Source organism: Motacilla alba, chromosome 1, assembly GCF_015832195.1.
Source record: "Motacilla alba alba isolate MOTALB_02 chromosome 1, Motacilla_alba_V1.0_pri, whole genome shotgun sequence".
NCBI lineage: Eukaryota > Metazoa > Chordata > Aves > Passeriformes > Motacillidae > Motacilla > Motacilla alba.
In genome coordinates, this window is record NC_052016.1 from 9,841,741 (window position 1) to 9,857,673 (window position 15,933).

Consider the following 15,933-nt stretch of genomic DNA (forward strand, 5'->3'; position numbering starts at 1 on the left):
ACTGTGTGCCCTTCCACCTCAAAGTGTTTTGCCAGTGTTAAATTGCAGGGATTAATCTGTGCTGCCCGTGTGAGGGAGATTGTTGATGCTTCTGCTTCATAGATGAGGAAATAGAGCAATTTATGTGAATTATCTGGGTACCAGCTAATTGCTTGGTTGCTGCTGGCAGCTCCTGGACCCCGGCTGGCAGTTTTAGCTGCTTGCAAAATGACCTCAAGAGACTGGAAGCTGTACCTCTGCAATTGTCCCCAAAACAAGGGCATGGAAGTTGTAGGAGGTGATGTTGGAGACAGGTCTGCCAGTGTTTAATTAAGCAGATTGCCCCCGAAATGCTACAGGTGTCTGAGGTAGATGCTAATTTCACCTCAGCAAGATGAGATGGTTGTTCCAGAAACATACCATGTCCATCATTCCTGGGGAAGCATCGGAGATGGTCTGTGGCCTGTGCCAGACAGCAGCCAAGAGGTGAGGAAAGGTATCAGGATCCAACCATTGGCCTGCAGTGCCCTTGGGTTGCTCACGAGGCACCCGCACTGTGTTAAAAACTCTTACTTCCCACAATTCACACCAAATAAACCTAGCTGTGGCTGATGGCAAGAGATGAGGTTTGGTGGGGTTCTGCATATCACCCTGTGTGTGCCCTGGCAGGGACTACACCATGGCCAACCTGAGTGTGAACCTGTACACGGTGAATGAGCCCTGGCTGTTCTCCATCCTCTGGTGCGCTGGCGTCCCCTCGGTCACCTCCGACAGCTCCCACCTCCTCCGCAAGGTGCCTTTCCCCATCTGGCTCATGGTAAGCACCACCCTGGGAGGGGCTGGGAGCCTCTGGCAGGAGGAAATGCGCCTGGGTGGGTGTGGAGGTGAGAGGTTTTCCAGGGAGGTTTGGCTGCCCTTGAAGGTTTTCCCTCTCTGTCCAGCTGAGCCCTGAGATGGTAATGAATTGGTGCTGCTCTTGCACAATCCCATCAGTTTGGGTGGGATCCTTGAAGATTGCATTGCCCCACATGATTTTTCCAGTTCTCCTCTGAGGGAAGAGCACCTTTGCAGACCTGCTGAGCAGCTGTTAAGAGTTGCAGGAGAAACAGGTGGACAGGTGAACCAGCAAACCAGGCCTCTGTGTCTTGGCCAAGTTGCAAAATGAGGTTTTTGCCAGTTCTGAATCCCAAATTGAGGATTTACCTCTGGCTACCCCATTGCTGGACAATAAGCAGAGACTCAGTGATGGTGGCTCAGCTGGTGTGATGACCGCTTAGACTGGCAACTGGAACCAGACCTACCCGTGCCTGAAAGGACAGAAATTGCATTTACAGCATGAAGCTGTGCCTAAAAGGTCCCATCTGCACTTAAAATGGACCCTACATGGATATATTTCCCTGTTTTCCCCCAGACTTGGATTGCCAAACAGCATCTTGCCCTCACCCTGAGGTACAACTGAGATAGGAAGCTTTCAGCCCAGAGAGCTCTGAGAAAATGTCAGCACACAAAAAGGAGGGAGAGTTTCAAATTGTTCCTGTTTGCAGTTTCCCCTGATAGTTTTGGATGACAGCCTGGCATTAGGAAGGTCATAAATATTGTGATTTATACCTAACCCCTGCAGCTCTGTGCTTTTCTTGCTCCTCAGTGGTAACTTCAGCCATTTATGGTCTCCCTGTGATTGCACAAATCCAAATGTTTAAGTTCTGCTCCTGTTTTGTGTCTTGCAGCCTCCAGACGAGTACCACCTAATCTGGATCACGTCTGATCTCATTTCATTTCTTGTAATTGTAGGAGTTTTTATATTCCAGAAGTAAGTTTGTTACAGCTCTGCTCTTGTGTGTTTGTGACCTGTGTTTTTGTCCAGATTGTTGGGTGGAGGTGGGAGAGAGGAGTACCCTGAGCCTCAGTTCTTGGATTGCAATAGCAGGGGAAATATTAATTTAAAAATCCTTGCAAACAATAATTCCACTCCCAAGGTGGGATGGAGAATTGGATGCATCTTTTAAGAATGAGAGATTATTAATTAGTAGTGTCAGATGCATTCCTTTGCTCCTAAAATATGTGGGAGAGAAACTGTAAATGCTTTAGGGAAAAGGATGTTGACAAAGACATTACAGTGCTTTAAAGGAAGAAGAGGGGAGGGATTTTGAGATTCCACCACTACAGTGTTCAATAAGAACATGTTACAGTTGTCTTAAATCAGTTTGTTCCTGTTTGGATGTAGAAATATTATGGAATGAAATATCATGCAATGGTTTGGGTTGGAAGGGACCTTAAAGATCATTTAAGATTCCAACACCCCTGCCACAGGCAGGGAGTTACTATGGGAAATGTCATGATTCTGCAAGTCAAATCAGGTGCTTAGTTAGAAGAAGGAGAAGCTCTACTCCAGAAGTTGGACTTTTCTGCAGCAAAGGGCTTGCTCTTCCAAGAGCCTTGTGCAGGACAGACCCCTTTCCCTGATGTTGCAGTTTCTCCACCACATGAAAGAGTTGCTAGCAGGGTTGAGGATATGTCAAAACCAAATCAGAGCAGAATTGCCCAACTACCACCTGCTGATGTGATTCAGCTCTGGGGAGTGGGGCTTGGCATTTGGCCTTCAGTGTCATGGTTGGTTTTTTTGGCGTGTTTTTGGTTGGTTGGTTGGTTTGGTTGTTTCGTTTTTTTTCTCCCAAGTCCTTTTTGGGGCAAACCAGAGCTGCTTCCTTCATGCAAGGATGAGGGGGTGGGTGGGAGCAGAGGCACTGCTTTGATGTGCTTGTGCTCTGTCCTCTGCATGGCTTCTCTGTCCTCAGCCATGGTAGGGACTGCTCCTGCTCTTCTGCTCCAGCCCCAGTGACAGGATCGTGGCAGCCTCTCCAGAGGGGAAATACAACTGTGATGACTTCTAACTAACCTTTTTTTGCCTCTTTGCCTTGTTTAATTTCTTACTGCTCTGACTGTTGTGCATGTTCCTCCTCTCTCTCTCTCTGCTGCATTCTGGCATCTCACAGCTATCACATGATCAGGTAATTCTGGTGCTTTCCTCCTCTTTCTCTTTTTCATTCAACCTTCCTTTCTCTCTTTCTTTCTCCCTCTCTGCTATGGCTTCACTGCGGATGGTCAGGGCAGGATGCAGCTTTTCTGATGCTTTCCAACATCTGGCTTCAGGAGGGGACTGTGAGGGTTTGAACATTGCATAGTCCATAGTCATGAGCACCAGGGAAGTCTGATGCTGAAGCCAGTGGGTGTTTTGAAGGCAATCTGACCTGTGACCATGATTGAAGTCAGTGCCTTTTAAAACAGCCCAGTTCTGAGGTCCCGGGGCACACTGTAATGGGGAGATTCGCAGAGGATGTCATGCTTTCTCTGTGGAAATAATCCCATGCAAAACATCCCCTTCCTTCCTGTATTTAGTTTGAGACCAGCCTCCATCCCAAAGAAAATAATGGAATCTATTTAATTATATAAAGTAGCACTTCTCTGAATTAATGGGGCTGATAACTGGGAAGGTTTGGCTCATCAATTGCGCTACTTCCCAAGTTGCACCACTGTGCAGCTGGAAATACAGTGTGAAAACAAAGAGCACTGCAGCAGGGGAGGCAGCTGAGCCTGGGGTGCTGGATTTGCATTGCCATCAGTCAGAACCCCAGATTTCTCCTCGTTTTGGCCCTTCCCTCACCGGTCATTCCTAGCCCTTTGGAGGGAAGCGCTGGCACCTGTCTGCACTAAAGCCTTCGCTCCTCCCCTCTCGGACCGAGCTCTTCACGTGCTCCCTTCTCCACTGCTCCTGCTCTGTGCCATGGGCTTGCATTCCTGAGGATTTGGTTGCCCCCACTCACTGCTCAGGGTTGGGGTTGGCCCCTGCAGGTGTCCGTGAGGTGCTTTGGTGTTCTGGCCTTGTGGCATCTCGCCAAAACAAGGCCTGGCTGCGGGGCCGGGCTGAGCCCTCCTGTGGATGCAGGGAGGTCGGGTGGTCTCCCTTTCTTGCCTCCCCTTGTTCGTGGATGAGGAGGAGGCAGGCTTTAGGCAGGCTTTAGGCAGGAGCAGGCACAGGAGGGGGACTCTGCAGCTGGCTTGGCTCTGTGCTTGCTCCATCTTACCACCTCAGTGCTGATCAACCCCATTTTTTCCTCGATCTGCCCCTCTCCCACCCCCTTTCCATGGCATTGAGCATCTCCCCTCCCCAGACCCCCGGGTCTGGCCGTGGCCCTAACCCGGTGTATGCTGTCTCTGTGTTGTTGTCCCAGTATTTTTTAGTCTGTTCCCACCCCGTGTCCGTCTGGTCTGCTCTGACGCCAGCCTCCCAGAACAGGACCTTCCTGCTGTCTCTCTGGCCTTTTTGCACGCTGCTGTCCCAAACCTGGTCCATCACAACAGAGTCCAAGGGGGTAGGAGAGGTGCTCTTTTCTATTCAACCAGCTTTTTGGAGACCCTGCGGCTTCTGAGCACAGCACAGAGTGTGTCACGTGGTGTTGTTTGGAGTGCATCCTGGTTAAATGTTCTGGTGGCCCTTCTGAGAGGGTATTTCAAAGCACCCCTGAGAGATGGGATGACCCTCTCCTGACTCAGTCAGAGCAGTGCACCTCAGTGAGAGGAGCCATCATCTCTTCGTGTGTGTTTCACCACCCTGGGTCTGCCCACAGCCACCATGGGAGGTGGAGAGCACAGAGCAGTGCTTGCTCCTCTTGGCAGGAGGAGAAAAGCCCTTGGTCCCTGCCCATGTTTGAGGCTGGGCTCTCTGTGCCTCAGAGTGACCCGTGTCCTCCCTGGGATAGCTGGGGTCTGTGGGTAAGAGGTCACTTTTGGCCACAGAGTGACTTGATGCTGAAAATCCTGGTGTGGTGGGCAAAGAGAATACTTGTACCAATGTGTTTTGGTCCTGATTTAGAGTTTTAGGAGGGTCTTATCCTGTGAGATCTTGCAATCACATTAGTGGGATCTGCCTATCTGCAGGGGGTATCTGCAGGGGATACTTAGGCAAAAAAATATGTTCTTCCAGGTCAGAGTGGCTCAGTTTAGATGATGATGATAGAAAAAAAAAAATGGTTTGTACTTCAATGTTTTTGCCTCCTTGTGCTTCCTCTGCATTGCTTCTGTCCATGGGTCTGTGAGTTGTGTCATGTTGCCATCCCACCCCTTCTTTTCTGTGTAGCCTTCATCTGTACCCTGGTCAAAGCCTGATTCAGGTCACCCAGTGTCAAGCACTGGGACTTGGGAAGGGGGTGGAAACCCTACAAAACTGACACCAGCTACATTTACCTGGGGAAAAAAAATTGCAGGACCTCCTTTGTGGATGTTGATTTGTGAGGCTGATGCCATAGACCCAGGCTGGAGATTTGTGGGCTCCTCAAATCTTCTGCTCCTGGGGCTGGCTAGGGGGTTAGAAATTGGAGAGGAGGTGATTGTTTTGGTCACCTTCTCTTGTGTGGGTGAGCCACTAGATGGTGCCAGCAGATCAGAAACCTCATAAGCCACCCTAAATCCCTGCTGTTTCTTTATCTAATAGTTTTAGGGCATCCCTGCCTCTGGCAGGGAGAGTGGGATTTGCTGATGGCTCAGTGGGGTGTGGGCTATGAAAGCCTGGCCTAAACATCATCCCCTTGTGGTTGGATTTTGGGAACAGCTGTCTTGGCTGAGCCCACCAGGCCATGTTTTCCCCTATTCCAGCAGCCCACCTTCCCCTCCTATGGGGGTCTGCCACAGGGCTGCTCTCAGTGCCCCCAGGTGCCACATCCACATGGCTGTTAAATCCCTCCAAAGATGGGCACTCCGCCACTGCCCTGGACAGCTGTGCCAGGGCTGGAGAGCCCTTTTGGGGAAGGAATATTTCCTATACCAAATCTAAACCTCCCCTGTCACATTCTGAGGCCATTTCCTTGCTGTGTCTCAGGTTTGAAACTTTAAGTTGTCTCTGAGCTCTCTTCTCCCATAAGCCTGACCATGGCACTTGGTGAGGGAAAATTTGTGGTTTCTTTACTTGGCTGGTTCTCTTATTCTGTTCCCTCTAAAAGTTTCAACACTCTGTCTCCTTTGCACAACTGGAGAGGGCTGTGAGACAGCTACAGCCCTTGTGGAAATTTGTGAATCCATGGGTCTAATTCCTGAGTGGAATTAGGGTGCTCAAGGTGCTTAAAGATGCCTGAGGTCACTCATCTCTGAACATCCTCCTACCACATGGGGTTGTGCAAGGGAGCCAAGGGCCTCTTGCACTGAGGATGCTCCTGTGTCTGCAGAGGCCAGTCCCTGACATCCTGCTGCTGTCTTGCAGGTGGCGCCTGGGAAGCATCAGGACCTACAACCCGGAGCAGATCATGCTCAGCGCGGCCGTCCGCCGCTCCAGCCAGGACGTCAAGATCATGAAGGAGAAGCTGATCTTCTCAGGTAGGGATGGGGTTTCTGGGTGCCTCCCTCAGCTCTCACCCCACTGAGGGAGGAGCTGCTCGTGATTCAGGGGGCTTTTCCTGCTGTGGGTCAGGGAGTCAACTGGGCTGACCTTGCTGCACTGCGCTCATGGGGTTGGAATGGGATGATCCTCAAGGTCCTTTCCAGCCTAGACTGTTCTGTGATTCTGTGGCCCATCCCAGCACTGATAAGCTCAGAAATGCTGCATTTGACTTACCAGGTTATCCCATCTCACACTGTCCCACATCTTCTCCACTCATTATTGGCAAAGGCCAAAAAACCCACTAATAATGGCACATGTGACCACAAACATGGTGATGAGGTTGGGGGAGACCTGGAATTCAGTGGCATTAGAGGTTGTGGCATTCCTGATATCCTTGTGCTCCTCCCAGAGTTTATTTCTGTTGGAACACATTGGTACTGTGTCCATAACACACCACCTCTAAGAAAGATAGCAGAACTGTGAACAAAGATGGAAATGTTTAGCTTTAAAAGGTTAAATGTGGTGCTTGAAGCTGGAAAGCTCACCTTTGAAGGAATGTGAATATAATCCCCCCACCCCCTGAGCTTTGTTATGGGTTTTCTTTTTTTTTTGTATTTAGGGTCTGGAGATGCCCAGCAGGGATCAGGGTTTAGTGCTCTGGGCACAGACAGAGCAAAAAGGCAACATTGCTTACTGTGTGAAATGCCAGCCAGAGGTGGTGAAAATCAGGTATAAATCCAGGGAACCCAGACAAGGAAAGCAGCTTGGCACAGCAGAATTAAGCTTCCCAAACACGTCCTAGACATAAAATCCCTTAGAGGTGGGGGGTGTAGATTGAAGTTTTCTGCCTCTGAAAGAACTATTCCTGCTTAGGGTGGATGTTTCACCATTAAAACATTGGTGGGTGCAGGTTTTTCCCAGTGAAACCAGAGATGGGAGGAGAGCCAGTCCTTTTCCAGGATGGGTAGGGATTAGGTTCAAAGTACCACTCTCCTGTCACTGTCCTATTTTATGAAAATCCCTTTGCTAGGATTTTTTTTCTCCTGAGAAACCTCAGAAAAGAAACGTAAACAATAACTATCTGATAGCTGTAAAATATAGTCTGGAGATGGTTTACCTACAGGTAAATCTTTGATTGGTCTCATGTGAATTGTTTTTACTCAATGACCAGTCCCAGTCCAGCTGTATCAAGACTCTGAACCATCACAAGATTTTGTTATTCATTCTTCTTCTATTCTTGTCTAGCCTTCTGTCTGTATCTTTCTCTCTATTCTTTTAGTATAGTTTTAATATAACATTTTTAATATAATATCATAATATAATAAATCAACCTTCCGAAACATAGAGTCAAGATTCTCATCTCTTCCATTGTGGGGTTGCCTGCAAATCCCACACTCTCCCACAGGTGACTTGCCCAGCCTGTGACAATGACATCAGGTGTAGGGGGATGGGATGGCAGGGGGGATCCAGCTCTGCTCTGGTGGTGGCTGGATTTTGAAAGGCTGAAATGTAGAGCTGAGCTCCAAGCTGGAGACAGATCATGCTCAGAACTGTCTGTAAATGAGAGCAGGTCAGAGGGATGCCACATACTGGGATTGCTCAGCACCTCAGTTCCCCATCCAGGGGGGAAGCTCCTGTGATGACCTCCCTACTTTCTCTGCCCTTCCCAGAGATCAACAACGGCGTGGAGAGCACGGACGAGCTGTCCTTCTGCTCCGAGAACGGCTTTGCCAACGAGATGGTGACGCCCACGGACACCAAGCTGCGCATCAACTGAGGGCTGTGCCGCGCTCCCGCAGCGAGAGCCGTGCTCTCCTGCCTCCCTCCCCTGGGGTGGGGACCTCTGAGGAACTGCTGCTCGGGCAGAAACCTGCTCCCACTCCCCACCACTGGCTGCTCCACCTCCCTGGTTGTGAGGCTGGGGGGCTTGTTTTTTGTAAATATGTAGAAATCTGAATTTTTTTGTCTTTTTCTTTTTTTTTTTTTTTGAGTGTAATTTTTCCAGGGCATGACTGGAAATACCGTGTTCATTAAATCCTCAACCTTATGGCTGAAGTTCTTTGAATCTTGATGTGAGAGCCTGAGTCCACTTGGGGGGTTTTGGGAGCAACATGTTGGACCTGTGTCCCATTTCTCCCCCCTTCCCTAATCCAGTCCTAACCCTGGTGCAGCGACTGTGTAGCTGAATGTTGTGATGTTCTTGTGAAGTGTTGATTTTGTTATGGTTTCTTTCGTTTTTCCCCTGTTCCCCTTTTCCTGGGCAATGAAATTGTAGCTCTGATGCAACAGGAGGCTGTTGGGAGAAGAGAAGCTTGCCTAGGAGAGGAATTCTCGCTGCTCTTCCCTGCTGAGGTTCAGAGCCAGGGGAGGGCTTGCACTGGCTCAGTCACTTGGGCACCTGCTCCTTGTCCCATCCTCCTTCCCCAAAGCCTGGATGCTCGATGGGGAATGGCCTTCTTGGAATGTCCTGCCAGAGTTTTGAAGGCAAATCCTGAGCATCGGCTGTAGATTGGTCTCTGCTGGCAGTAGTTCTTGATTTCTATGTTTTTTTTCTTTTTTTTTCCTCTTTTCTCCCCAGGCTGGGCTCTGCTGGGAGCCCCCAGTGGCTTGTGACAGGCAATGCCATGGGCACCATCACTGCTGGGATCTGGCTGAAGTGCCTGCCACTCCAAGTGGCCTTTGCAGTCACTCCTTGCTTCCCTTCTGGAAGAGGAGGTGGTGGTGCAGTGGGAGCTTCCCCCTCTCTGGGCTGAGGAGATGCCCGTGGGTGAAGAAGTTGTAAATAGTCTGGAAAGCCCCGGGATATAATTTATTCCTGCAAGGAGACCTTTGCTCCTTGCTGTAAAAGCAGGATCTTTAAAGCTGCACATTCGTGTCCTCCAAAGGAGTGATGGTCTTGCAGCAGATGCTGATGGGTTCTGAAGGCAGAGGCTCCCGTCAGCAAGTTTCCAATGCAAAAAGCTTTAACCCAAAATCTTAGACCAGAGGTTAAAATTAAAAAAAAAAAAAGGTAAAAAAAAAAAAAAAATAGAGGAGAAGGCAGTCTTGGGGATGCTGATATACATCCTATTCCACACCCAAAGCCACGAGAGAAACAGCCCTGAGCAGTTTCTTCTTGTTTTGGAACTGCTCTGTCCTTTTAAGTTGAAATCTAGTGGCATTTTGAAGCCCTGAAGTTTGGGCTTAGTGTCTAAGAGTTGGGGGCAAAAGTGGCTGATTTACAATGTGAAAAAAAAATGTTGATAATGACAATGTGAATTTTGATGCTTTAAAAAAGAACCACCCAAAATCAATTGCATCTCCCCCAGGTTTTTATGAGTGTAAGTGGAATAAGCCCCTCCTCTTACCTTCCCCAAATACTGTCCTTCTCCATGGTACTCTCAAGTCCATGAAATGCAGCGTGTCTTGTTCTGCTGAACTGCAAGATTTTGGTGGATTTGAAGGTATTTTGAGAACTAGGTTTCTTCTCCCTTTGATGTGGTGCTGTATTGAACCATTCCTGGTGGATTGTCATTGCCAAGTGAGAGATGTTGTTAAACCTCAGCATCAGTTGGTGATCACCTGCATGTTCTGTTTCTATCCTTGGAGATGACTTTATTGAAAGGTTAAGTGCTTAAAACCTTGGAAGTGATAAAAGCAAACCAACAAAGAGTTGTTTTCACAATTAACTTTTTTTTTTTTAACAAGACCCAAATTTCATGCATAATGCACTGACTGTTATTGTCCTGAATATTTGCTACCTTTTTTTTTTTTTTTGGAAAAAAAGCAGAGGATGATACTTTTTTGATGAAACTAGAGCTAGATCAAAATTAACTCTGCAATGCTCTGTGAAATAAACTGTCAGTATTCCCCTGCCAGTCTGTCATTGTTTTGTGTTATGGCACTACACAGAGGCTCTCACTGCCCCATCCAGAGAATTTTCCCATTATTTTCTGTCGTGCTCAGCAGCTCATTTTAACCCCAAAGGTTGAAAATCCCCTGGAAGCAGTTGGAATCAAGAGCAAATCACACAAAAACCAGGCTGGGAGAGAGTATGAGATGTTCCAGGGATTTACTTTTCCCAGTGCTTATTTAATTTAACACAGAACCCCTCTCTTCCCCTCATACCCTGTATCTTTTAATTCAGGGTTTTTTTCCTCAAAAAGAATTCCCTGCCTAAGCTGGGGGGAAAAACCCTCCAAATTATTTAGGGGGCTTTGGGATGGGTTCAGTTGGAGCCCTTGGCAAGAAATTCCTTAGTCTCTTGGGTTCAGCGAGAGGCTCAACATGAACATGAGTGAATAAATGGTAGTAGTAATAACAATAAATGATGATGATGATGATAATACTAATAATACTACTACTACTACTACTAATAATAATAATAAGAATACTATTTATTGAAGCCCCCGTGGCGCTGCCGTTCCCCCGCTGCCCACCGGAGGGCCCTGCTCTGCACCGCCGCGCTGTGTCCGCCAGAGGGCGCCCGCGGGGCCCCTCCCGCTCCCGGCCGTGATCCCGGTCCCGATCCCCATCCCGAGGGTTCGAGACCCGCACCCCGCCCAGCAGACAGCGGCAAGACCGGCCCTGACCCCCCGGCCCCATTCCCGGAGGGATGCTCCCGCCGTGCAGAACGGGAATTGCGCCTTTTTCGATGTCGAACCTTCAACTTCCAGCAGCTCTTCCCATGGAAAAGCTTCTAAAAGACAAATCCAAACACTCCGCTGTGCTGGGCACTTCCCTTACAACTAACAAAATATTCCCGGGATCGCAGAGTCTCAAGCTAAACCAAATCGTTTCCAGCTAAAAACCCGACAAGGAAAATGTGCCAGCACACAAAGCTGTCGCTGACCTGCCCCCTTACAAGTGATAACTTGAAAAGTTTCCAGCTACATCTTGCAGAGATAAACGAGGACAACGCATCTGCTCATATCGCTTATATTTGCAAACCTGTGTTCACCCCACAATCAGATGACAATTTTCTTTATAACCTGTAAACTGCACACACCTCATGGTGCTCTGCACAGCCTTTCCACCAACACTTGGATTCTGGCAGAGTCTGGCACACTCCTGGTGCACAAAAATGTGCCAGGACACACGCACAACTGCTTCATCTCCCTTTCTCCTTGCAGCTTTTCGTGAGCATGCCACACCCCGGGGCTTTGCACCTTCCTTCTCAGCTCTGTGAGAAAAAATCTCACTTTTTTCACTGTCTGATCCCAGTCTCCAACCTTAAAGCGTCCAGCAGATTCTCCAATAATAAAAAATAAATTAAAAAAAAACCAAAACCAAACAAACAATATATATTTATTTATTTATTTATATATAAAAGTGGTAGAACAAAAAGCCAGCTTTGGCATTCCCCTGCTGCCCATAAACGACACCAAACAAACTCTGCTGTGTACTTTCCCCCCTCAGCTTATTCATCGCGCTTTTGCAATCAATCTGAACTGAAAATTGCTGAGTTACAGCTGGCACAGATAAATCACCAGGGCAGGGAGCTTGCTCGGACTTTGTTCATTACGTTGGGGAACATTTAATTTGCATCACAACCCAGTGACAGTCACCCTGTCCTGGCAGGTCAGGAACTGCAGTCCCGCTAAATGTCACCCAATTTCTGTCACCACATTGTGCCAGGACAGAAGAAACAGGAGGGTGATTCTTTCCCCTGGCACCACACCCCGGGGTTCTGCTCCTTCCTCCTCAGCTCGATTCCACCTCCAAAATTCAACCAAAATCCAAGGATTGCTCCCACACAAAAGCCACCACCACCGACCTCAGAATTCAATATTTAAGGTCCTGTTTAATCCAAACCATCCTGTGATGATTCTATGAAGTGTTTGTGGGGTTTTTTTGCCCACACACATCAAGGACAATATAGTTCTACACGATATATTTGCTTTGTTTTTGTGTATAATTTAGATCCTTAGCACCCAAGTAAGAGAGAAAAGAATTAGAAGTGAGTTGAAATCCAAAGTGAGTGAAAAATTGAGGTGGAGCCTGAAATGCAGCTGTAGGAAAGGTACAGGAGGGAGGCAGGAGTAAGAAAATGAGTAAGAAACAAAAAATAATCATAGCAGGAATTTAAAAATGTAATGAAGAAGACACAGAAAGATGGGACGGAGAAATCCAGACAGTACAGAAAATTAAATTCCCTCTTAATCCTAAAGCTTTTCCTTTCAGGTCAGCCTAGAAGAATCCCAGCAGAAAATGAATTAAACTTTGCCCCTTGTCAGATTTCACTGAGGAAGGAAGCTCCTGCATTATTTTGGCAACCTTTTTAAACGCCAAATTTACCAAAAAACATTTTCCCTGCCCTCATAATTTGGGTTCTTACCTGCAGCTTCGGAGATGTGTGGATCTACCAGTCCTACGTGATCTGCCAGCTCCAAACTGCCCTTGCAAGGAACAAAAAGCTGAAATAGACTGCGGACTAGATATTTAAGCATCTGAAACGTGCCCCAGGTGTTGAGGGTGCACATTTTATCCAGGAGCCAGCTGCAGGCAATCAGGAGAATGAGGTGTCTTCAGCAGGTGATTCATTTAACTCATCAACTCTCTAAAAACCAGCCTGTAATGGGTGGTTTTTAATTTAGGAGCTGAGTCTCAGCCAGCCTAAACAAAATATGTTATAAAGGAGATGTGCCAATACCTTCTATTGCTACGAAGATTTAGAAATTTCATATTTTTCTGCCTTAGAATAAATAGCAAGAAAAAAAATTGTAATAACAAAAAAGGCAGAAAAAAAAAAAAGCCCATAAATGAAAAAGTAAAATAAAATCCCAGACCTTGAAAAATCAGATCATAGCTCCTGTTCAGGTAATTTTTTTATAGGCAGTATTATTCTCTTTCTAACAAAGTATTTAAGTCAGAGAAGACCGACAGCATAGGCAACATGACTTATGTGGCTTTTGTTTGTTTTCTTGTTTGCTTTCATTGCACCAGGGTGAGTTGCCCCTTGCATGATGGCCATTTCAGTGGCCTTAAAAAAACAAACAAAAACCCAAACAAAAAAAAAAAAAAAAAAAAAAAAAAAAAAAAAAAAAAAAAAAAAAAAAAAACCAAAAACCAAAAAAAAACACCAAACAAAAATCCCCCACAAAAATCCCAAAAATCTAACCAAAAAAAAAAAAAAAAAAAAAAAAAAAACCAAACCAAACAAAACAAAAAAAACCCCCACAAAAACAAACAAACAAACCCCCCCCCCCAAAAAAAAAAAAAAACCCCAAAACACCCCTGAAACCAAGGCTGCAAATTGACATTGGCCTGAACAAAAGGCAGGAACCAATTATTCTGCTACCAAATATCAAATGATATTTTTGTTATCATGCATGCTTGCATACCTAAAGCTCAAATTTTGCCAAGAATTTCAAGCAAAGAAATGAAAAAAAACCAAAACAAACCCTCTGTTTGCTCAGTGTATAAATACACAGATAAATAAATAGATAGATATCAGAACTAGAGAAAGGAGGAAAAAAGTTGTCTTTCTTGCAGTGTACAAGTATGTGTACAGTATGACTACTCAGAAACACAGACTTTTAAAGAAATAGCTGAAACAAATACCTTCACATTCCCAGATGATCAAAGGAATGTTAAATGCTATCATCTAATGCAAATCTGAATGGACAGCAGTACTGATTCATAACATCAATTAATCACTGTTTTTACATCAGCTAAGCTATTAAAAAAAAAGCACAAAACCAAACCAATGAATACAAAAAACCCAACAAAAAACCCAAAAAACAAACAAACAAAAAACCCCCAAACCAAACCAAACCAAACAAACAAAAAAAAACCCCACAAAACCCCACCCTTTTTCGCACAAGTTTCGGAAGGGCAGGCGGCTTTTGGCTCATTATTGACATTTTTTAATTAATTTAAAGCAGAAATGAGGGCGCCGTGCCCTTGCTGCCCTCTGGCGGCCGCGGGCCGCACCAGCACTCCTCAGCTAATAAAAATGTAATTAAAGTGTCATTTAAATGTCATTAAAATTTAATTAAAATTGAATTAAAATGTAATTAATCACTGTCTGTCGAAATGAAGCTGTGGTGCGACCCTGAACTTTGCCCTGCAGTGATGCTGTACATGTGCTCTGTCGTCACTAGTCAAAAACCAGCTGGATTTTTAAGCTAATTTAAATTTAAGCTTGGTTTAAACGTGTCTTCTGTGCGTGTTAGTGCTGTGTTTATTTATTAAAGTTTATTCATGCTGCTGTGCTCAGGACAGGAGGGACAGGGAGCTGCTAGAGTGGATTCAGCAGAGATGCAGGGATGCTGAAGGGCATCTCCCTGCTGAGGGAGCTGGGGCTGTCCAGCTGCTTGTGCAGCCACTCAAGCAAACAATACAAATTCCTATGCACAGGAACCTCTTGCTTTATTTATAGCCTTACAAATCATGCAGGAGCTTTTATTTTTGATAAACACCGGATGCATGATGCTTACCAAATATCCTGTATTCGGATTGTTTTGCCAAAAATAGCTTCAGAGAAAGCAGGTCCAGCACTGGTAGTGATTATTCTGAGAAACCCCTGGCTTGGCTGCAGCAGAGGATCCTTTCTGAACCTGCAAACTTCTCGCAGTACTCTGCTATTATTGACTGCACCCACAGTGCTGCTCAGTCAGGTGTTACACATTAATAATAACTTTCCTTTTCCCCACCTTTCTGTCTCAAAAAGAGAACAGGCTTGACTTTGGTTTTCTTTGATGTAAAAGCATTTATAGTACAAAGGTAAGGACCCAGAGCATCTGCTCCAACACTTGTCCTCTATATTTTCCCATTAAAAAACTCCAAACAAGCAAAACCCCACAAGCAAAACCCCAAACAAGCAAAACTTTCAGTGCTGTCTTAATGTCCTGTTCTGTCTCTTGATACTCACATCCAAAATATTACACATGTTGTTACACATGCAGGTAAATAGCTGAAAAGAGTAATAAATGAATTAAAATAATGTATAATATGACTTTTCTGTGATAGAGAAACATAGTGATCTATAATGGCAGAAAGGCTTATTGAGAGATTATTGTCTTTTACTAGAACAACAGAAGCATGGAAAAAAAAAAAAACAACCCACACAGGCTTTTCTTCAGGTTTGAAATGTGTAAAAACCTTTGCAGCCCAGACTAAAGTTGGCAAATTTTACCAGCAAACGTTGAGAAATTCAATTTCAGGGCAGACAAAACTCTTTGCCAAATCTGAATTATTCACCATCAGCTAGAGCCAAGAAGAGAAAGAGCTAGAATGTCAAAAGGATTTATCTTATTCCCTCTGAAATGGAAACAGTGACCAAAGCCATAAACAAAAGGCCTGACACAGACACACAGACACATGCAAACAGTTCTCCTTCCATTCACAAAGCAGCAGGCAGCACTCCATGAGCTAAAGCAGGGCAGCTGTGAGCTTTGAGTGTCCTCCTCACTTTTGGGACAGCTGATTTTTCCATGCACAGCATCCTGACTGTCTTTGGGCAGTCCTGAGGTGCAGCCTGTCTGCTTGCACTGTTGAATTGTGTTGTATTTTAACCTCACCAGTGAAGGGACTGAGTCAAACTCAGATTTTTTGTGATATATCCAAGAGTGGGGAGAGGGAGAAGAGGTAAAACACCCACACTT

General features: G+C 45.9%; 1 protein-coding gene across 5 annotated transcripts in view; it reads left to right on the plus strand.

The window, feature by feature from the left end:
* The window catches only part of GDPD5 (glycerophosphodiester phosphodiesterase domain containing 5), a 102,424-nt gene extending 92,224 nt beyond the window's left edge, over positions 1-10,200 (plus strand). For 4 of the 5 annotated variants that reach the window (XM_038130777.1, XM_038130760.1, XM_038130788.1 and 1 more), the window contains exons 13-17: positions 649-796; positions 1,707-1,789; positions 2,973-2,987; positions 6,230-6,342; positions 8,017-10,200. In XM_038130777.1, the coding sequence (XP_037986705.1) occupies positions 649-796; positions 1,707-1,789; positions 2,973-2,987; positions 6,230-6,342; positions 8,017-8,123 (466 nt within the window). In that variant the 3' untranslated portion in view covers positions 8,124-10,200. The remainder of the gene's footprint in view (positions 1-648; positions 797-1,706; positions 1,790-2,972; positions 2,988-6,229; positions 6,343-8,016) is intronic. The other variant, XM_038130769.1, reaches the window with a different exon arrangement.
* The last annotated feature ends 5,733 nt before the right edge of the window (positions 10,201-15,933 follow it).